Below are 23,041 nucleotides of genomic sequence, written 5' to 3' on the forward strand. Positions count from 1 at the left end.
CACTTTATACTATGATATTTTTGGGCAACAATTTTATATACCTTTGCTACATGTTACCTATCAAAGCCACTGCGACTCAAGATTCTCATCTGTTGTAATGTATTTGCGCAGAAAAATTTTCAGCCTGTACACTAATATAACGTATGTCTGGCATTCACGGACTCGCGTTATAAACTGCGCGAACTTTCCTATTAACCTAATATTATAAAATATAATAATTTATACCAAAATACAAAAATTATGAATTCATAATTATTTCATTCATTTTTGCAACGCAAATACTTCAAAGCTTGCTTTGCTGCTGCACATTTAGCTTGTTTTTTATTGGCACCAAATCCGTGAAATAATTTTGATTTTCTTTTATTCGTTATTTCTAAAGGTACCATAATAGTATTTGTACCCTCTATTAAGGTTGCAGATCTAAATATAACAATAAAAAATTAAAGACAATTTTATACGATTAATATAACAGAAATATAAAATGCCATTCCCAAATGAAACTTACAAAAATTTGGCATTTGATCCTAGCGTTTCATAGATTAAACGCACAGGTTGCTTCGGAACATCTCTACTAAAGGCATCTATAAAAAAAATATATAAAATCAATACTTGTATTTAATAAGAATCACAAGCGCTAATAATATTACGAAAAATTACATTTAAAAAAAATTCGATGTAATTATTAGATGATATTATCATTTTTAAATATATATATATATATATATATATATATATATATATATATATGGTTGACAAAAACATACCGATTTCTTTATACATAAGAGCGAATAACAGTTCCCAAACTTGTTTAATATTTTTATTAGTATCTAAATAAACAGCTCCTATGAAAGATTCAAATATATCACTTAAAACTTTAGGAACATCAACGTATTCGGCCATATTACATTCTTCTTCTTCAAGTAAAATCCAGAGATTCTGTAAAAAAATAATTTGTAAGAATTATTTATAAACATTTATTATTAATATATTTATAGCCCTATATTATGTATATCAATATATAAAGATTATAAGATATTATTTGTTAGTTTACCTCGTTATCAACTACATAATTCCTTTCTTCTTGAAATTTTACAAATCTGTCGATAACATCATTTAATTGTGGAGAATAAGATAAAAGAGCTGTATGTAAGCCATATTTTACAGTTAAGCATGCAAATGTAATATTATTTACAAGTGCAGATCTAAGATCTGTAATTTCACCAGGACTTAATAATTCCCAATATTGATGAATGTACCCTGTAATTAAAAAATCTGAAAGAAAATGAAAAAGATGTATATACGTTTTAGAATAAAATAACAAATATATAAGTACATATACACATATATAGAACTTGTATGTTTCTTCATTCTTACCAATAATAGCGTCACCTAAAAATTCCAATCTCTGATAATCATCTGTTATATTATTTTCTGTGTAAGATGGATGACTAAAAGCCTAAAAAAATATAGACATGTATTTCATTAATATAATTATAAGAATATATGTTTATCAACATATTTAAGAATTATTATTTGGAGAAGGAGATTATTTGTATCTTAAATTACCTGTAACAAATATATCCTATTTCGAAACTTATAATTCATATTCTTTTCTATTGTTTCAGCCCATGGCATATACAAGTTTAGATCTCCAACACTAACTTCTGGTTTTTGTGTAACAGAATACAATAATGCATTAATGTCAGTGTGCAAAGGCAAAATACCAAACCACATTAATAATTTTACAGCTCCTACCATTCCCATACTCTGTTTAAGTAAATAATAATAGTAAAAAGAATTAATAATAATAATAATAATAATAATAATAATAATAATAATAATAATAATAATAATAATAATAACAACAATAATAACAATAATAATAATAATAATAATAATAATAATAATAACAATAATGATAATAATAATAATAGCAATAACATAACAATAATTTTAAATACTAGAATTATCTTACTTTAAGATAAACACTTATTAGGGCTTCTACACAATCTGCAACTGCTTTGTCTGGAACCATTTGTACACCTATGTAATACTCAATACCAGTTTGTGATTCTGCAGCAGCCCAATTCAAAACTTTCGCTTGCATTTCATTTTTTGTATTTTCACTTATATATCCAGAGAATCTTTCTTCTTCAGGTATGTGAATTTCATATAACACATTTGGAGATACCTTATACATATAAAAATAGTGCCCGATAAAAAGCTTCACTTTCAAGATATATAAGATATACGAAAATAGAGTATCTCATTATTTTTTATAGTAATTATAATATGTATTTATAATTTCCCTCATTTTCTTTTTCTACATACATTATAGTTAAATGAAGTGGGAAAATAATATTCATTCAGAAAAAAGAAATAGAGAAATTCTCAGAAAAATATAAATAAAAATGAATTTTGGAATATGATGTGTTAGTATATGTGTAGAAATATGAATAGTCAAAAATTACTAAAAAATGTAAAATTAGTAATGTTAGAAAGAAAAATAGACGACTATAAAAATCGATTTTCCCGAAAACCGTTTTTTAGGTAGGGTTAATATGTCCTACGCTATCATTGCATCAGCAATCATAAATCAGTAGACCGATGTGCAATGATTGTGTTCATCGTTAAGATGTATTTATGTCTTCAAATAATAAAATGCTTTTTTCTATAAATTAGTATATTTACAATTTCTTAAATAAAACGTTTTTCTGAAGTATTAAACTTCTATAAAAGCATTTTATTATTTGAGCGTAAACAAATTATCCTAGTAGTGCCCGAAAAAATCGATTTCTATAATTGTTCGTTTCTCTGCCGTACCCTGTATAAGTATATAATAGAAAAATGATATGCAGTAAAAATTAGAAATCAAAAATAAAATAGGATAATAATGATTAACAGCATAAAAGAATGTTATGATTAACCATAAAACAAAAATTTTTAGCAAGCTGAAATATATATATAAAAAAAAAAAACAAGAACCTTAGCTTCTAATAAAATTTTTTGTAAAGGGCGGAATGTTGTATAAGCTGGAGGAATAAATGTGCTCATTGGTATAAAATCATCGACTTTCATGCATCCTGGGATAGACTTTTTGATACCACAATAATATAAATTTCGATTTCCAATGATTTTTCCTTTAAGTGCAGTTAAACGACCTTCATTATAAGTTGGAAAAACGGAATACAAATATAAAGATATAATAAATTTTAAATAAGAATCTCCTAAAATTTCTAATCTTTCTTGATCAAACACATCATTTCCACTAGTTATAAGCGCCTAAAACATAAAATGCTGCATTAATAATAATAATAATAATTATTATTATTATTATATTTTATAACCATTGATAACTCTTAATAATTTTATATAGCATATATATTATATATAACATTAGTGCATTTGATATTTCATTTACCTGCATAATTAGTACTGGATCTGGTCCTGTTTCATCATTTGCTTCTAGAATTTCTAAAGTTGGTATTGATACTTTAGGTTTACTTTTGTAGTTAATTATTTTGGTTTTACGTTCCTTAGAAAGCTATAATAACAAAAAATATGTAATAAATATTTGACAATTATGATAATAAACTTGATATATTAAAATGTAATATACATGATATGCTATCATACCATTTCTGAATTAGATGTATCCGACATAAAATGACAATAATATTCAATATCAATTAATTGGATTTGCTCAGCATTCCTGTTTATATCGGGTGGTTCTTGTTCTTTTGTCCAAGGATATAGATTTGCATCAGTATTAAGAACTATAACATAATAAAATGTACATATTTTTTTAAGACATATATTTTTTTATATATTATTATAAAAACTTTTTAACTATACATACCATCGATTTCAGGTCCATTCAAATCTAATACTGGCTGGCCAGTTTGTATAATTTCATCAAATGTACCTTCTGACATTTGTTCTGTTTTAGATTCCGATTCTTGTATATTTATGACCAAAGGAGGCCAATTATAGTTTAGGAGATCATTCAGTGAAGTACCCAAATTTGCCTCTTTAAAAATAGTCTCTCTTAGATCTAATGCAATTAATAATTGTGAAATTCTATGAAGGATGGATGGTAACGTAGTCGCTTTAAGCCAATATAATGCAGGAAATTCAACTTTACAACATAACTCCGGTACTAAATGTTCATCGTAATCTTCAAGTGCATCTGCACGTTTTCGTTTACTTAAGCCAGACTTCATATTTCTGTAAAAATTAACGAACACGTATATTATATTCATTATTATATAATTTAATATATTTTATGTCTTCTATTTTTCGTGATATCATACCGTGGTTTTATACAATTAATTTTCATTGAAATTGGTTTTACTTCTAGCATCGATTGGTTTAAATCACTTATTTTTAATTCATGTTTTTGATTGTAATAATGAGCATAAGTAAGAAAATCATTTGTTGGAAAACATGAATTCGGTGCAAGATCATCGCATACTTGTGTGACAACATATACATTTGGAGATGATCTATAATTAGGAACAATCAATGCTAATTCGTAATCAATGTTTTTTAATGGTGCAAGAGACTTAATATAAGAAATATATTTGTATTTTTGAACAACATTCCAATCTATTTCATTTTCATTATTAGCTGTAAAAAAATATTTTTAGTAATAAATATATTATATTTTCTTATACTATCACAATATTAAATTATGCAAAAAAAAAAAATACTTTTATTACTTACTTGGTACAATAAGAAAAGAATTATCAAAGTTATCATTATCAAATGTCATAAATGGTTTAATAACAGATACAATATTAGTAAATATTGTAGTATGAAAAATTTTTAATTCTTCAATTTGTTCATTAGTTAAAATCATTGTTGCATAGTTAACTTTGATATTAACATTCAGCTCTCCAACATTCATGTAAATAGGGAATGATGGAATCTAATGAATACATCATAACAAATGACATTTAAAAAATATATGTATAAATCCTTACAAAGATAACATATTTAATTAGCTTTAAATACTTATTTACTTGTGGGATTAACTTCGTCGAAAGTATTCCATATCCTGCTTGATCATGTAATAAGTTATAAAATACTAAATTTCTATTATCCTGTGGTATTGAATATACTGGTTCAGCACTAAGAATATGTAAATATAAAATGGTTCCTTCTGAAGGAAATGCACCATATAATGCCTCTGGATACTACAAAAAATATTTTTTGATAATACTTCTCTCATCCAAGTTTTATAATTAATAATATTTCATAAAATTACAGTTGTTTTATTTAAGAAAAATTATTATAAAATTATATATAAAAATTATATTAAGAGGAAATAATATAGAAAAAAGAAAGATAAGAAATATATCAAGAGGTCTATAATAATTATAATAATAGTAATAGTAATAAATGAATAATTACTTTAAGTTTGTGATATCTTTTCTTTCTTGTAGTACCAGCTTGATTTGTTTTTGAATCTTCATTTATCCAATTCGGAAAAAGATATTCTGTATTATCTAATATATCATTTACAGATGGCAATAAATTATTTGATAATTCGCCAATTAAATGTAATTTTATGCAAGTTTTAAAAGCAGCAGATTTTTTAGCTGCATCTATAGAAGGCATCATATCACCAAACACTACTTCTTTAAGTGGAGATAGATTTGGCAATTTAAGGGACACCTGAAAAGTTCATTATGTTATATGGTAATTAAATAAACAATATATATAGTTAATATCTAATTATAATTTTTCTTTACTAAAACAATAATGCTATGAATATACCTGAAATGTTTTATTTTCCTCTATTTTATGTAATTTCCATGTTGGGTATAAAGATACAAATTTCGATTTCAATAATAAAGTGCAATATTTATTTATTAAATTAATTGCAGCTTGTTCTGTCAGTATACTTGTGATGTTTTCATTTATTTTCACTATATATGGCTCAATTGTATAAGAATACAGATTTTCTTTAATTTCCTCTGCAGTAGGTTCTATACGATACTCAGATTTTCCTATTAATATCTAAATATAAATGAAGATAGAATTAATAAATTTACATAAATTAGATGAAACTATTCTAAAAAAAAAGCATGTTAAGTCTATATTAGACAAAATATATTATATTAACTATAGCAAATTTGTTTAATTTAGTTTTATCTTTTATAATTATATATATATATATATATATATATATATATATATATATATACAATTCTATATATATATATATATATATATATATATATATACAATTCTATATATATATATATATATATATATATATATATATATATATATATATACAGAATAGAGAGACATATGTACACACATACACACACTAATTTCATTATAAATATATATAATACTATTGTTAAAGTAATATATATTATTATATACCTCTTGTAATGATAAATCGATATTTTTAAATAGCATATGTCTCTTAATATAATTGTGATCATTTTTACTTAACATAATAACATATTGACTTGATGAAAAACGTGCGCGTCCTTTACTTTGAATATAAGATCGGAAGTCTGTTGGTAGATCAAAACGTATTACAAGCGTACAAACAGGTATATCAACTCCTTCATCAAGTATATCTGTTGCTATAACGCAATTACTTAATCCATTTCTAAATCTGTAGAAATATATTATAATATATAATTGTTGTAATAATATAGAATTGCTGTTACAAGTTCTATCAGAGAAATAATATATAGAAAATAATATAAATATATAATTATACCTATGTAAAACCTCTCTGTTCCACTTAGACATACATAAAACTTCTTTATAATTTTTGTAAGGGTTATTATTAAAACCTGTAGTATAATCCGGAAGTAAAAATTTATATCTTTCATCGTGAGTGTGCATTTCCTAAAAAAGAGATTTAAAAAAACTGTGTATACACAGATAGATATTTTAAATTCTATAATAATACATCAATTAAATTAATGTCATAAAATTTATATTATACTATAAGCAATATATTGCAATAATAGAGATTTGAACAATACACCTACAAAAGTATTATAAAAAAAAACAAATCAGAGAAAAAATATTAGAGAAAAATTAAAGATAAAATAATAAGATATCAGATACTAGCTTTAAAAAATACGATAAAATATTGTTAAAAATATAAATTGGATATATAAGCAATTTATTTTTGAATGACCAATTACAGTATAAATATTTTTCTAATGAATTTAGTAAGAATATTATCTTTCATTTCATCTTACCTTTAAAATATGGTATAATATTTTAGCAGTGGATCTACGTTTCACAAAAACAATGCAACAAAATTTCTGATTGTCTAACCTATTATCATTAAAATTTTTCAATAATTTAAAAAGTTGGAGGACCTGATCTGATGAAAACCTGTAATTTAAAATCATATATTTAAACACACGCGCACGTGCACACACACACACATTTCAAGAAATATATAGAAAAAATAAAACATATTTTAGGAGATACATATAATGAAAATTTTAATATATACTAACTCAAATATTTTTTGTAGATCCGTATAATTCTTCATTTCATCTTCCAAGAGTTTTCTCAATTTAAATAATTCTGTTATCATATATTCAAAGATATATATTCCATTCTATAAATAGGATAAATAAATGGTACAGTAATTTATTTCATATTTACAAAACTGATATTACATAATTTTCTAATATACATACTTGATCATCAATAGATCTCTTTTTGTATTCTAATTGGATTAAGTGTAGTAGAATACATTTATTAACACCATATAAACCTGGAAAAAATATATATTAGGTTGTTTTAAAAGTTTCTTTCATTTTTAAACATTTTAAACGATTTTAAACCAGATAAAACGGCTGCATGCAGATAATTAAAGAAACTTTTGGACAATCTACATATATTTAAATAATACATAAATAACTTTAATTATACATCATTTATCTCCACTATCAGTTATAATTACCTGTTGTATCTATTTGTTTTTTTATATCTTCTATAAGATTCATAAGTTCTTCATTTATAGTTTTTGTTTTAAACTCTTTACTGGATTCGTTATAATCTCGATTACTTGGAATAGATGTAACATTTAAAAATTCTATTAAATTTTGTAAATAGGTTACTACACTATGCCAACTTTCTGGGTATGTATATGTTTCATAATGAATTACAATTTCTTCTGGATTTGTACAATATCCCTTTATATTATCTACTGTCGCTATTTTTGAATGAAATGTTATTTCTAAATTCTGTAATATAAGAGAATTATATCATGCACTCGTTAATTTTTATATTTATATATACTCTCATATATATTTTATATAATTCATAAATCATTAAATTCTGCCATAACGTACAATAATATTCATGTTCTTATAATTAAAGAAATATAAATCTAGAAATTATTGAATTTTACCTTAATTGATTCTATAATATTAGACAATTTTACATTAGAATTAAGTAAAGTTGCAGATAATGCTAATATTTTAGGTTGTTCTGTAAGTTTACATTGTTCAAATCTCTGCATAATTTGACGCATAGGATGATCATTTACAGCTCTGTGACATTCGTCAAAAATTATCAAATTTATTTTATTTAAATGTAAATATCCATGATTTATAATATCTAGAAATACCTGACTTGTCATCACTAAAACCTGACAAATATTTTCGTATTATATTGAAATAATTCATTATATAATAAAAATATATGAATATTCATTATATATACTTGTTGGTCATCTAACTCTTTTAACCATATTTCTTTTGTCCAAAAATCAACTTTCATATCACCACAATATCCTTTACATGATAATCCTGTATGTCTTGCAATATATTCAGCTTGTTGAGTTACTAAAGGTACTGTATTGACTACAAATATTGTTCTCTTACCACCCTGAGTGTAAAGCCTAAGAATAAAATACGAGATGAATTATTTTGTATACATTATTAACATAAATAAATATATGTGCACAGATAGAAAAACATAATTATAACATACTTTTGTATATCAACACTCAATTTTTTAAGAACCATCATTGCTATAAATGTTTTTCCTGTACCGGTAGGTAAGTAAATAATTGTATTTGATTCCATTGCTTTCTCGTAAAGGTCAATTTGATATGGCCTTGCAATAAATTCTGCTGATTTATTCTCCATTTTTTTATCGTTATATGACTCCTATAGGAAACAAAATGGAACTCCCCATTTTCAACATCAATAACAATAAATAAAATACAATAGTAACTAACCTGATAATGTGTTATTGTAGTTTACTATAGAGGAAATATAACACAACAAAATTGAAATAATAATAAATTACATCTTCTATCTAAGTTTTGTTTTATCAGATGTTGTCGCTTTAGAACGAATCATAAAAAACTTTTCAATAATCGGAATTACTAAATATTATCGATTATCGTATTTATATGAAATACGATCGATCGATATTGTATTTATATGGAAAATTAAATCAAAGAGACTCATAAAACAACCACGCAAATATAAAAGTTCCTGTTTTTCATATGGTTACTAAACTTAAATTTGATTTTTTTTTCATTTCGTTATTTGAGCATTCTCACTATTTAAATCGTACGCACATATAACTTGTATAAAATAGAACAAGTTATAAAATAGAGCCTTTGGTTACGCACATCACTCACATTATGTCCTATAACTGAATAGGTAGACACAGGATGCTTCTAATTAAGAAAGCTTTTTATATTCACAATTCTGTAATATTCTTAGAGAATATTATATTATATTATTCTTTTGTTATTTTTTATTCTACATTAAACTTTACTAAAGCCGAACTGACTTTAATTTTTTTATAAATATAGTTTTTCTTTTGGTGTCCTAGCTACAGCGCCATAGACTGACATGATAGAATAAAAAAACAAGATATGCAACCAAAAATATCTACAAAATTTTATTTCTAGAATATTTTCAATTTATTAAATTGGCAACCTTTTATGAATATCATTTAATATATTAAAAAATTTTTTAAGTTAGTAGCACTGATTGCTAACATCTTGAAATTATAAGGAGTATAAATAAAAATAGTGAATTTAAGTAATCTGAGGTTCATAAATGTAATTATTGTACACTGTTTCGTTATAAAAATTTAATGATCCTTCGAAAAGATGTATTAATCATATTTTATTGGTAAGTGTTTTAAACTTATTTATTTTGTGATATTGCTGTAATAATATGGGAATATGAGTATTTGTTCTTGCAGTTTACAGTTAAATTTTTCTTCATCTTACATTATAAATATTTTAAAAAGAAACAGATATTATTTGCAACAACAATCACAGGCATAATCGGCAAAAATTTGATAATAATTGATATACAAGAACTTTGGTTAACTACATAAATGGTGACACTTTGGACAATTCGTAAAAGTTTAAATTATATAAATGCCAATAATATGAATGCATGTATCGTGAGATGGAATTCAATAATAATAACAATCCATTAAGATGTATTGCAAGCTTAAAAGGGCAATGCAAAGAAAATAAAAATATGTTTTGAATCACAATAACAATTTTATAGCAAAATCGTTATAAATGTATGAAGGTTACATGCAGAATGACATCAGCAGTTTATCTTGGTAGCGGTGGTATTCTCCACCGTGCATTGATATTTATGTTAAAATTAGGATGGAAATCAAGATTTCGTCTACCTGTATTAATTGTTGTAGCTTTTGTTGCCTTGGATATTAGCATGCAACTGGAAATTGCATTAGAGCATGAAAATGGTACAGAACATCATGCCCATTTCTGATTCAGATTAATCTTCTTCATTTAAATTAATTGGATATTAAAGAATGATATGTCTCTCATATGTCTCGTATGATTATTATTTAGTTTATTATATTTTGTAATAATACTATGTATTTTATATTGTTGAAAATACAAAGATATTTAAATTATAAATTAATTATATATTCAAAATAAAAAGGCATTCCAGTCTTAATTAACTAGATATATGACATTTCAAAATTCTATTCTAACAATTACTCTGTTTCCTCTATGACAAGTATGATTTTAAATGATTCAATTTATTTTTTATGATGAATAAAGAGAGAATAAATAATTATCAATTAATTAACTATTATATCATACAAATATATAATATAATTATTGATAATTTTTGTTATCTGTATACTTAAGAAATATATACATATATATATATATATATATATATATATATATATATATATATATCAATGTCCAATGAAATTACTAGAAAGTTTATATTGAATACATACTGATTATGTATTATGTACACCAAATTTGTAACTTTTAATTATCCATTATATCTATGCCAGATGTGCTATTTCTATTTACATGCTTGTAGGTAATTTATGTATGATACAGATAAAATTGACAAAGGAAGCTTTATAAAATATTATATCACATATAATAAGAATCAATTGATGTAGTCTACATTCAATTTTATATATATAATGTATTCAATTGTTTATTATCAATTTTTAAGAAATAATACGCCGAATTAATTAATATTAAATAAGTTATAAATATAAGTATAATTGATACAAAGTTTAGTTTTATCAATATGTTAATATTATAAATATCATTACATCAATTTAATATTATTTATTTTTTGTTATATAATATAATTACAAACACAATGCAATATTATCTGTTTTTTTTCTTGTTCAAATAATAATCATATATGCTATATTATCATATATACTATATATGAACCATATAAGAAGTAGCTTATACTCCTTGTGCTCAAGAAATTTGTTATCCATAGGTTGGCAATATTGGTTAAATGTATATACAATTTGTAATATATTTAACCAATATTCCAACAAATATATTCATCGAAATTTAGATTTTTTTTAGAGGTTATTTAACAATAAAGTTGATATATTTAATGTATTGTTATTGTATCGTAAATCAAATTTGACGGCATAATTAAAAATTTGTTTTTTTTTATAAGTTTAAATTATCTCACAGATGTTTTAATACGATCTCTGGATCTTACAAGATTTTTTTTCTATTATTGCTTTTATATGCGAAAAATGTATATTAATATATTTTGAGATGTATACAATGTATGTGTTAATAGGTTAGAATTGTGTATATCGTGCAATATGATAGCGTGTAAGTACTATCGTCAGGGCAATTGTCGTTATGGACAATATTGTCAATTTGAACATTTTAACGCTTTTGGTGAGTAAAAAATTGCAATTTCTTTTTCAACTCATTTTCGATTATAAAGTTAATTTTTTTTTCTTTTTCTTTTTTTCATAGGAAATACCAACAATAAAAATAATATTACAGCGTAAGTGGTAGAAAAAAAAAAACATTTTAATCTTGTACTGTGTGTATATCTTTTAATGAAAATTAATGTAATATTAGGGTTGTTGTTGCAAGTGAAGTACTTATTGCAGAGAGGGGTAATCAATGGTTATTATCATGTTTTGCCCCTTTCAAAGAGCGACCTCATATACCTGGCATGGAGGATGTGTCACCTGAAGAAGTTAGATGGGAAATGTATCAAGCACAAAAAAATGGTGTTGTTGAACAAGCAGTAAGTTTTAAATAAAATTAATTTACTGATTTATTACAAATCTGGTATTGTAATATATAATGTCATTTCATTTTCATTTGAAGAAACTTCGTTATCAACAATTATGTGAAGATATGAAAGCAAAACGTGATGCTTTAAAAAATCCTACGCAAGAAACTGTAGATATGTTAGTAAGTAATGTTATTAATTATTTTATTTATAATTATATTAAAGAGTTCATGAAGATTATGGATGTTTATAAAACTATATATTCTTATAAAAGATATAAGCTCATATATTTTTTTTGATTGGGCAGATAATATTTATATAAACATTCATAGTCTAATCATACATTATAAACATTTATTAATTAAAAATATTTTTTCTTTTCTTTTTCTAAGAAAAAAATTTTAGGTGATGGTCATAATACTGAGACAACAAATAATACATCTAAATTTTCTTTTGCAACTTCACAAACCTTAATCTTAAATCTTCCAAATAGTACTACAACTACTAATGTGTTTGGTACTAAATCATTTCAACCAAGTCAAAATAACACATTTGGTAACAGTTTTGGTACTTCAAATAATCCATCTCCATTTGTAAGAACAAATAACTCAACATCATTATTTGGTGCTAGCTCAACTTTTGGCAACAATGCATTGACATTTCCTAATGTAACTAATTCAAATTCAGTATTTGGTAAAACTGGAAATACTTCTGTATTTGGCACTGGACAAAATAATCAAGCATTTGGTACAGTTCCGCTACAGAATAATTCTATTTTTGGTGGTGCAGCATCACAAACAGTATTTGGTCAACCTAGCAATTTTGGTACTACCACTCAAACAACTAATGTTTTTGCCAGACCAAGTATATCACAGACAACAACATCGGTATTCGATAGTGGAGCAGTACCTTCTAATTCTTTATTTTATACGCCTCAATCAAATACATCCTTGTTTGGTGAAAATAAACCATCTACTACTGGTCCATTTGGGGAATCTTCCGCTATACAAACATCAAATTCTATTTTTGGATCAACTACATCGTCAGGAAATTTGTCTACTAATTCAACAAGTATTTTTGGACAGCCAAAAACTACTACAGCATTTGGAAGTCCACTAGTATTTGGAGCAAATGGATCATTTCAAAATAATTCTACTCCATCAATTTTTGGAGGTCAAACATTTAACAAAGATGCACAAGTGCCTAGTGACAACATTTTTGGTAGATTTATTACATCATCGAATTTTGGTACTGCAAGTCAAGGAACTAATGTTTTTACAAAAACTACGAGTAATATAGGCCTCTTTGGAGTCCCTCAAAACGCTCAACCTATTATTCCAGCAACAAATGCAACTTCATTTGTCTCAGCAGCAACTACAACTAGTATTCCTTTTGGTACAGTAAACTCACAAATTGATCCTAAGAATACATATGCCATTGCAAGACCATCATTTGGTATAACAAATACAAGTAGTCCATTAAGTAACACAGTTACTTCACCTACCATACAGTTTGGAGCAACAACAGGAACAAGCTTTAATGGTACCACAAACATATCATCTCCTTTTACTATACCTTCATTTGGAGGTTTTACTTCTTCCTTTATGCAAACAAACACAACAGTTACAACTACTACAACAAATCCATTTATCTCACAACAAACTAATTCATCTTTCAATGGTGCAATTCAAAATCCAAATGGCACAGTAAATGAATCGCTTGTTACAAATCAACCTAATGAGAAATCGCTGTTTACATTTGCACAAAAAAATACTGCCATTGATGATACTATTTACTCTGAAGAAGTACATTTAACTGATGATGAAAAGGCTATGTATTTGGCAGACCAATTTGTAATAGGTAAAATACCACTAAAACCACCATGTGAAAGTATGAGGTAGTTGTAACTGTACATTTATAAATATATAAAGATGTGTATTATAAATATTTCTATAAAAAATAGTATCAATTTGTCATTACATTTTTATAAAATAACATAATTGTGCTAGTTCTTATAGATATTAATTATAATTTACTTTGACTAGAATAAAAATAAACAATTAAATAAATACAACTAATTATTGTGTATTATGTAATATTATGTAATATGTATAAAAATCATTTTATAAGATTTGTAATGTAATTTGCTTTAATAGTATCTTAAATAATAAATTTTATATATTGATATTTTTGGAATGGAAATAATTGTAATGATAAATAAATAACATTGAATAAATTGAAAATTTATATTTGTTATATAAAATAATCTTTATATATATATAAAGCTATATATTATATATATATATAGCTTTTCTTATTTATGATGTTATTTCAACAGTAAATATATAAAAAGTAAAGGAAAAAAATAAATATCGAATTTCTTCTGAATAATTCGTTAATTTAATTTTTCCCTATATTATTATTTACATATATACATTTGTACTTGATAAAATAACGTCGATTAATTAATACTAAACTATAAACATTATTATACATTTTTATAATGTATTACTCCTGATGGTGGTAATGGTGGTGGTGGAGGAGGTGGAGGAGCTGGACCAGTAGAAGCAGAACGAGACGTAACAGAAGTAACGTCGTTACTAAACTGCATAGTTTCTGAAACCTAAAAAGAAATTTTTTGCAATGTAGAATTAAGATTAAAATATATCAAATTAAATAAAAAAAAATTCATTTTTTTATATTTTATAAAAGTGTATTGAATACATAAAACATTTATTCCTTTTATTTTCATTTTGACCGTTAAACTTAAAAATTTTTTATAAAATATAGAAATATACTTATTACAAAATAAAATAATCATTAATGCTCTAACCTGAGGTAAGTGACATAAAGAATTTGTGTAATTTATTCGTTGTGCATAGGACACAGATCCATGATTAGATAGTTGAGTTGGACCGGGTGGAATACCGCTTGTAGGTTTGTACCCAGTTATCTAGAAAGTAGAAAAATACATTTACCGGTTCTTATGCACATACTATTTCATATTAAAATAAATTATAATATTAACTTACTTTGTCATTCATTTCAGGAAAAATTGTACTTAAATTAAAATTGGTAAGACTGGTTCCAGATGGGTGATGAGACATAGTCACTGAATTACTTGTGACGACTCGAACTCTGGGAATATTTGGATTTACAGAAAAACCAGCAGGTGTTATTGTAGGCACATTTTGATTACCAGCAACAGGTGGTGGTGGAGGTGGCAAACTATTTACAGCCTTTGTATACATGTTTGTTTGTGGATGATTTTGATAAAGAGAATTTGCATGTGGCAAAGGTGGTAAAAATGAATTTGATTGATGATAATCTTCTAGAGATGAATTCATATTAGCAAGAGGGAATTCAATATTTTGTATTGTCCCATCTATACCTTTTCTTTTTCCCTTTTTTGCAGTTGATGCATAGGAGCGTTTATCACAGTTTTGATGTTTTCCATAATTTTGATGTTTTTGTGGAGTTGCACTTGTAGATACATTAATTGTTGAAGTAGTAGAAGTAGATGCTGCTGTTGTTATTGCTGTATTTGGTAGCAGAAAAGCATTTACCTCCATATAATCCGTATTTTCATGCAATGGCATCATGTAACTGCTAGATGTATTTGGTATGCTAGTAATAAAAGTTGAAGTGGGATAGATATTAGCATTTGATGAATATGTATAAGAATTAAAATTCTGATTAACCATTTGCCCATATCCTGTATTGTCATCTGTATTTGAAAAATAGTTTAGTGGCATCACTGCATCAGTGGTTGGTAGACTACTTTGGAATTTATTTTGTGAATGACTAGAAACAAGCTTTATGGATGTGTGTTTATCTTGATGATTAGCATCATTGATATTAGAATTTGAACTAATTAATGCTTCTGCTGTATAATTACTTTTACAGTTTCTACTTCTCCAATAAGCATTATTTTGTTGATATTTTTGTTGATGTTGATAAACTTGCTCTGAGAATGTATGACTCGATGCTTTTTGTTCCTCGTGTCTTTGATGAAGTTGCTCATTTGTTGGAGTTTGTTTCCGAATATCTATTTGTCTTTTGTTATTACCTCTAGGACTTACATTATTTTTTCTTTGATGCTTTCTATTTGTTTGTTGCTGTTGTTGTTGTTGCTGTTGTTGTTGCTGTTGTTGTTGTTGCTGTTGCTGTTGTTGTTGCTGCTGCTGCTGCTGCTGTTGTTGCTGCTGTTGATGATGATGAGGATGTTGATGTTGATGTGGATGATGATGGTGTAAATGGTAATGTTGTTGCTGTGTTTTTTCTGCCTTTTCTTGTTCTACTAACTGACTTACTGATAAAAAAGACGATCCTTGCGCTGAATGTGGAACACTTTGTGTACTCAAAACTGTGTGAAAATCTCGTCCAAGAACATTTTCTTCTTTATCTCTAATCAATTCTTTATTCTGTTCTATCAAAATTCTTGATGGTACTTGTCCAAGTAAAAAGTTTTGTTTTTCCGAAACGTTTGTTCCTAGGTCTAAATCACTTACTAATGTTGATAATGTAGAAGAAACAGCATGTTGATCTATAGCTTTTATACTTTGTTGTCCAAGATTCTGTTCTACATTATGAACAGGATTTTTTGTTGGTGACCAGGGAAAGGGTTGCTCTTCTGAGTAAAATGCCTCGGTGGGTCTTTTTTGCTCACTTTGCAACATTGACAAATTGGAAAAACTATGTGCTGCAACATCATAATTATTGTAAAATTGATTTGGAGTGCTTTGATTATAAGATGGAGTTTGAGTAAAAAGATTATTTTGACAAAATTCCAATTCTTTACCAATTGGTGGAAAAATAATATCTGTGATACTTGTATTATGTTTAAATTCTGGTGTCATCATCCAATTTACCGGAGCTCTAATTGTATGTTGTTGTTGATTATTTTTTAATTTGTTGCTACTTTGTTGCTGCTGTCTGTGTTTGTTCACATCACTATTGTAAGTAGTACTTCCTTGTTGTAACGAAGGAACCTGAGTTTGATTTAAAAGTTGATATCTATGTTGACCATGTTGTTGTATTTTATCAACATATTTAAAATTAGCTCCGACATAAGTTTCAATAGAATACTTTAATTGCGTACTAATTTCTGGTACATCAAAATTAATATGTGAATCATAGCTCGATATTGGATATGTTGATTTATCCTGTTTAGCAGTTAAGCTTTGATGATTTTTTTGTCCATGTTGTTGAGACGTTTGTTGTGTTTGCTCACTTATGCTGGAATATTCTGTTTGTATATAATCTGAATTTATTTCATATTTTGATTTACTTTTATTCTCAGTACTAAATTTATAATCATTATTATTTGATGTTTGAGTCTGATTTTGCAAACGATTTTGTTTTGTTGTTGATGATGATGCAGTAGATTGTACGTTTCTATTTTTTGAAGCATCTGCAAAGGGTGGTTTTTGTGTATCTACATCTGATTTCATTCTTAATTTGTCAATGCCACTCACATTTGGATGAGTTGAATAAGTATCAGTTGTTAAAACATCAGAAAAGCCTGAATTTTCTTTGTGCAAAGAGACATAATTATAATTTTCACAAATCGTTTTTCCGTCTGTATTATCATTCGGATGAGATCCCTGTTCAAATTGTGGATTATTATTACCACATCCACCAACTGGTGAAAATGTTGTCCATGAAAGGATACTGAAATTGGATGAATTATGAGCAACCGTTGTCATTGATTTTGTATGATTGTCTGTAATAGTACTCTGTTCATAATTCGATGTTGCAACAAAGGAAGGCATTTGCTGTTGAGTATAAAGCAATGTAGGTGTATCTTGAATAAGAGATTTACTTGATATAGTATTGGTTGTATTGGTATTCACTTTTTTAATGTCTTTATTAGAAAAAGGAGTATAATTTGAGGAGTTATGTTTTTCTTGAAACATTGTAACAACATTTGGATTTACATCAGTTTGATCTGGTTGTGTACTTATTGATGATTTTACTCCATATGAAAATGTTTGTCCAAATGGATCAATATCGACTTTTTTTGTAGATACATAATTCGTATCACGTCTTTCATCAGAATGTTCTTGCTGTTTTGATCCTAAGACAGTATTTAATTTTGTACCTTGTTCTATGTTGTTATTGTTTTCATTATTAGAATCTTTATTTAATTTCGTATAACTTTGATTATGAGATGAACGCTCATTTTCATTTCCTGAAGAAAATGATATAGAATTTTTACATGGTAAATTTTTGGTCTGATCCTTGCAATATTCAGTATGAGAATGCTGATCCATATGATCTTTCTGATGAATCTCAAATGTCTGTTGCGAATTATGTGATACATCAATGCAATTTGATTCTTTTGTATGTGTATTATAAACAGATTGCATTCCCTGAGAAGAAAGAATTGGAGTTGATGGATCCTTTGTATGTGCTGGATAATTTTGTTGTAAATTTTGAGATGCTGTAGGAAGCGACTCATGAACTTCAGTATAATCAAGACGATGATTAGGTACCAATGTAGTATCAATAAGAGATTCTTTATTCTGAGCTACATAAGCTGCATGCTGACGTTCTTGTGAATCTTTGTCTTTTATTTGTGGTGTATAATCAGTTTGTAATGACACCAAGCTTGTAGATGATGAAGTAGTCGTGGTTGTAATATTATTGAGGCAAGAGGCAAGTGACATCTGGGATATATCACTCATGATATTTCGCGATGATCCGATGGTACCTGAATCTTCTGCTGTAGATGTATCCATAAAAGTAGATGTATTTTGTTGCAGTGTTCTTTGGTTGCTATTTGCTATAGTTGGATAATTTGGCAAAAAACTTTGTGTATCAGAATACTGAACATTATTATAATCTGAAGTTCGTATGACAGGATTTCTGTCAATATTTTTATTTATTATTGAAGTGGCAGTGATATGTGCCTGAGATACCGTATTTTCAGTTGCAATAGATTCTGTGTTATTTTGAAATACTGTAGTTGTCTGTTTCTGACAATCTTTATTTGTACAAGTAGTATTTGATGTAACCGGTGATGAATTTACATTAGAATATGTAGAAGATGCATGAGAAAAAGAATTTGTTAAATCTGTCGATTTTTCTAAAACTGGTGGTAATGTAGATTGTATCATTTTATATGGCTCTTTAAGTGTTTCCTCACTTACAATCTTTGGTACAGCTCTTGTTGTTGATGTACAGACAATAGGAAGCATGATTTCCGAATGAATATTCACACTTGTAGACGTAACAATATCTTTTTTGTTCTCACATGTTGGTTTCAAACATTTCTCAGTCACTGTTTCAAACATTGGAGATGTTGATACTCTAACTTTGAAACTATTTGGTTCCATACTACCAATTTGTAAAAGCATAGGTGGTGTTTGACTATGATATTTAAAATCTTCTTTCATTTCTTCATCAAGAACTTCAGTTTTTCCATTTAAGGATGACACTAATGGAAATGCCATTAAGAAAGCTGCTGTAGGTGATATTGACTCTGTATTATGTGAATTAGAAGGTACTTGCAGAGAAGCAAATATATCATTTGATAAATCAGAATGAAGTGCTTCTGTTCTACTATTAATTGGAATGAAACTATTATCTGCATTGTATGGTAAACATTTGGATATATCTTCTTTTGATGATCTAACCAATTTTATATCATCATTCTGAATATTTACAGAATTTAATGAAGTTGATGTTGTTATTGCTGATGTTTGAATAATGGCTGTACTTGCTTCAGGTTTCATCGCTGTGGTTGTATTTGTATCCAAATTTAAAATAATCTTATTACTTTCTAAATTTACTGTTCCTTCTAACATTTCAGGGCCTTTAGCATTTACACGTAAAAGACTATCGAATTGTGTACCTAAGTTACATACTTCTTTTATTCTTTCCGATTCTACTGCACTTTGTACTGTTTCAGCAACTTCAGGTAAGGTTGATTTTGTATTTGAAGATTCTTTAGTATTGACAATTTTTTCTACTTCGTTGTCTACAGGAATATCATATCCAGTTGTAGGTGAAGTTGACATCATTGCATCATTTGTTCCATTTAATTCAGAAGAAGTATTGCTTGGGGAACCTTGTGGCGATATAATTTTATTTTGTACAGGTTTCTCTTCATTATGTGAATAATTCGAATTCATATTAACTATTGGTTCAGAAGAATCAGGAATATTTTCAATGGCTGTGTTATTAGGTGATAATGAATTTGAATTTGTAATATTTGATTCTGTAATAATTTCACCATGTTTTATTACAGGTGTATGATCTTTTTCTTGGATCTCATTTGAATTTTCTCCAATTTTTTCTATGACATGCTTCAAGCTTTCAATAGATTTGCATGTCGCTGTAAAATTCGTAATAGTCGAACTAGATACCGTTATAGTATCTATATCATCTCCTTTTCGCTTTTTGTCTTCAGGTTCATCAGAAGATATATTTTCAATGCTTAAACATCGTTTATATGGTATTTTTTCACTAGACACATTATCACTAAAACACTGTGTACTTTTTTCTTTAACAATTTTTTCTGTTGTTGTTTCTTCTGTAAGTGGTGTATTTTTAATGCTTTTGACATTATTTTTATTAATTTTAGATTTTCCTTCAGATTCTTTACGGTTAGAGCTTTCTTTATATTTGTCTACTTTCTCTTTATGAATTGCTGGAATAGGAACTTTATAAGTCATAGTTGTTTTAGTAACTTCTTTTCCTTTTGGTAAAATACCTTTATGACCACCTATTCGTGTAGAATTAATTATATTTTTTACATTAGACGCCCAATTTTGCGAATCTACAACCAAATTTGATCTAATGTTCGACATTGTATTTAAAGTAACCTTCTGCATGGTATTTATTACACCTTGCTTTCGAATAGAAACAACAGAATTTTGTACGTGATTTGTTAAAGGCTGCATGACAATCATTTGACTTTGTTGAGCATTACTAAGAATTATCGGATTTACTGATTGTGGTTGTGTATTGACTATAATATTAGATGTTAAAGAAGTCATGGGTGTTACTAAGGGTACCAATTTTCCACCTGATAAAATTAAAGTATTTGGTGTTAAATTTGTTACAGAATTATTTATACATATGGATGAAGGCTTCTTAGTATCTTTTATTTTGAATTTCTTTTTAATTTTTTTCCGGTTTTCTATTTTTCGTATAGCTGTAAAGAGATATATTATTTTATTATAAAATAAAAATGATTGAAAATTATATACACACAAATATCATTACCATTTTTTATAGTCTGTCTGTTGTTTCCAAAACTTTTGGAAATTTCACCTAGATTATAAAAATTACTTATAAAAATGTCTTTATATCGAAATTAATTTATTTAATATTATAAAAAATTACCTTTTTCAATTTGAACATTATTCTCTCTGCATTCAATTTGTGAATCATTGCCTAAATTATTTGAATCATTATCTTTATTATTCACACAATTCAAACGATTTTCCTGATTTTCAATAGAGGAATTTTTAGAAATATTGGATTCATCCAAAACTTTTTTTGAAGATGTTTGGGATGGAGATTTCTTATTTAAAGGCACTTTACTGTCTGCAGATTTTTCTTTCTTTTTCTCAGAAGTTTTTTCTAAGAAATAGAGATTTTCTAAGATTCTAGATAAAATATAATAAAAAAAAAATAATAATAATTCATACGTTACGTACCTTTTGTAAAATATTTTTCTACATCTTCTACATTAATCTTGTTCGACCATTTTAATGGAGATATCCTTTCTAAAGCTGGTTCTGCAGGTACAGATATTCCAGCTTCTTGAAGCAAAGTTGAAAGTAATTGTGTTCGTGAAAATAGTAGCGTTACAAGTTTTTTCAAACGTGCTAGTTCTTCTTCTATAGAAAAAATAAAAGATAATATTTATTTTTAACTTGACAACATTTTTATACGATAGTATTACAATTATATTTATACATACTGTGAGCTTCTGATGCATGAGCAAAGAATAATTCTTCTGTACGAACATGAAGATCTTTGATATATTTTGATGCATGTATCAATATATCAACTTTGTTGCGCTTGCGACCTTCTTGATGTGGAGGTAAGAGATCTGCTAAGGTCTTGAAATATGTATTCATTCGTTTTCGTCTGTCTCGCTCCCATGTTTTAGCTTTGCTAAAACAATTATTAATCTGAAGAACAACTTTGTTATGACTATCAATAAAAATTAATTTTTAAATTCTTGTAAATCATTAACACATAATTTCAATGTTCATTACTAATTTATAACGTCGTCAATTTTTCCATATAATTTCCTGCGGGACAAGAAACTTTTTTTTGATATATAGAATGGTTAGATCGAAACTTGACAGAAACTTACGTGTTTTCTTTTCGAGGCATAATTTATCTTCTTGACATCGTTTAATAAAAATGACGCACCTTGGGAAGCGTCAAAATATCACTTATTATCCACATTATGACTTCAAATAAATTTATTTTGAAACTTCGACATCTCGATACTTGAGCTGGCCCCA

The 23,041-nt window shown here is 26.6% G+C and overlaps 3 protein-coding genes across 6 annotated transcripts; 1 reads left to right on the forward strand and 2 right to left on the reverse strand.

The window, feature by feature from the left end:
• Positions 1–257: 257 nt before the first annotated feature.
• Positions 258–9,866, reverse strand: Dcr-2 (Endoribonuclease Dcr-2). Its single transcript, XM_035874218.2, has 26 exons — positions 9,245–9,866; positions 8,995–9,173; positions 8,725–8,902; positions 8,411–8,650; positions 7,961–8,243; positions 7,695–7,771; positions 7,509–7,612; positions 7,242–7,380; positions 6,749–6,879; positions 6,400–6,640; positions 5,782–6,024; positions 5,416–5,679; positions 5,025–5,198; positions 4,726–4,930; positions 4,314–4,629; positions 3,860–4,227; positions 3,637–3,776; positions 3,422–3,544; positions 2,986–3,282; positions 1,976–2,191; positions 1,567–1,767; positions 1,375–1,456; positions 1,052–1,272; positions 765–936; positions 506–581; positions 258–420 (listed from the first exon to the last, which is right to left on the reverse strand). The coding sequence occupies exons 2-26, from the start codon at positions 9,150–9,152 to the stop codon at positions 258–260; spliced, it is 4,812 nt and encodes a 1,603-aa protein (XP_035730111.2). The 5' UTR covers positions 9,153–9,173; positions 9,245–9,866.
• A 146-nt stretch (positions 9,867–10,012) lies between these two features.
• LOC118445161 (uncharacterized) lies at positions 10,013–14,627 on the forward strand. 2 transcript variants are annotated; one of them, XM_035874219.2, is made up of 6 exons: positions 10,013–10,157; positions 12,096–12,199; positions 12,281–12,311; positions 12,389–12,560; positions 12,644–12,730; positions 12,941–14,627. In XM_035874219.2, exons 1-6 carry the CDS (start codon positions 10,120–10,122, stop codon positions 14,447–14,449), a joined length of 1,941 nt encoding a protein of 646 aa, XP_035730112.1. In that variant the 5' UTR covers positions 10,013–10,119; the 3' UTR covers positions 14,450–14,627. The 2 variants fall into 2 exon arrangements, with proteins under 2 accessions (XP_035730112.1, XP_035730113.1); XM_035874220.2 differs by lacking the exon at positions 10,013–10,157 and adding an exon at positions 11,635–11,871.
• Positions 14,628–14,934: 307 nt separating this feature from the next.
• LOC118445138 (uncharacterized) lies at positions 14,935–23,030 on the reverse strand. 3 transcript variants are annotated; one of them, XM_035874171.2, is made up of 8 exons: positions 22,888–23,030; positions 22,486–22,682; positions 22,220–22,402; positions 21,903–22,142; positions 21,783–21,830; positions 15,581–21,711; positions 15,382–15,501; positions 14,935–15,171 (listed from the first exon to the last, which is right to left on the reverse strand). In XM_035874171.2, the coding sequence occupies exons 1-8, from the start codon at positions 22,905–22,907 to the stop codon at positions 15,037–15,039; spliced, it is 7,074 nt and encodes a 2,357-aa protein (XP_035730064.2). In that variant the 5' UTR covers positions 22,908–23,030; the 3' UTR covers positions 14,935–15,036. The 3 variants fall into 3 exon arrangements, with proteins under 3 accessions (XP_035730064.2, XP_035730066.2, XP_035730065.2); XM_035874173.2 differs by having other exon boundaries at positions 22,486–22,677; positions 22,888–23,025; XM_035874172.2 differs by having other exon boundaries at positions 22,486–22,699; positions 22,888–23,024.
• Between the last annotated feature and the right edge of the window lie 11 nt (positions 23,031–23,041).

Source organism: Vespa mandarinia, chromosome 3 (genome assembly GCF_050613455.1).
Source record: "Vespa mandarinia isolate Hongniang chromosome 3, ASM5061345v1, whole genome shotgun sequence".
Taxonomy (NCBI): domain Eukaryota; kingdom Metazoa; phylum Arthropoda; class Insecta; order Hymenoptera; family Vespidae; genus Vespa; species Vespa mandarinia.

Excerpts from the sequence above, each read along its gene's own strand:
- Dcr-2 (XM_035874218.2), bottom strand. The coding sequence starts at position 9,152 with ATGGAGAATAAATCAGCAGAATTTATTGCAAGGCCATATCAAATTGAC. Across the intron at positions 6,880-7,241 it reads TATTATACCATATTTTAAAG|GAAATGCACACTCACGATGA; the intron begins GTAAGATGAAAT and ends TCTCTTTTTTAG. Across the intron at positions 1,768-1,975 it reads TAATAAGTGTTTATCTTAAA|AGTATGGGAATGGTAGGAGC; the intron begins GTAAGATAATTC and ends TTACTTAAACAG.
- LOC118445161 (XM_035874219.2), top strand. The coding sequence starts at position 10,120 with ATGATCCTTCGAAAAGATGTATTAATCATATTTTATTG. Across the intron at positions 12,312-12,388 it reads AATAAAAATAATATTACAGC|GGTTGTTGTTGCAAGTGAAG; the intron begins GTAAGTGGTAGA and ends ATGTAATATTAG. Across the intron at positions 12,561-12,643 it reads ATGGTGTTGTTGAACAAGCA|AAACTTCGTTATCAACAATT; the intron begins GTAAGTTTTAAA and ends TTTCATTTGAAG.
- LOC118445138 (XM_035874171.2), bottom strand. The coding sequence starts at position 22,907 with ATGCCTCGAAAAGAAAACAC. Across the intron at positions 15,502-15,580 it reads TTCCTGAAATGAATGACAAA|ATAACTGGGTACAAACCTAC; the intron begins GTAAGTTAATAT and ends TCTACTTTCTAG. Across the intron at positions 15,172-15,381 it reads CTTTATGTCACTTACCTCAG|GTTTCAGAAACTATGCAGTT; the intron begins GTTAGAGCATTA and ends ATTTCTTTTTAG.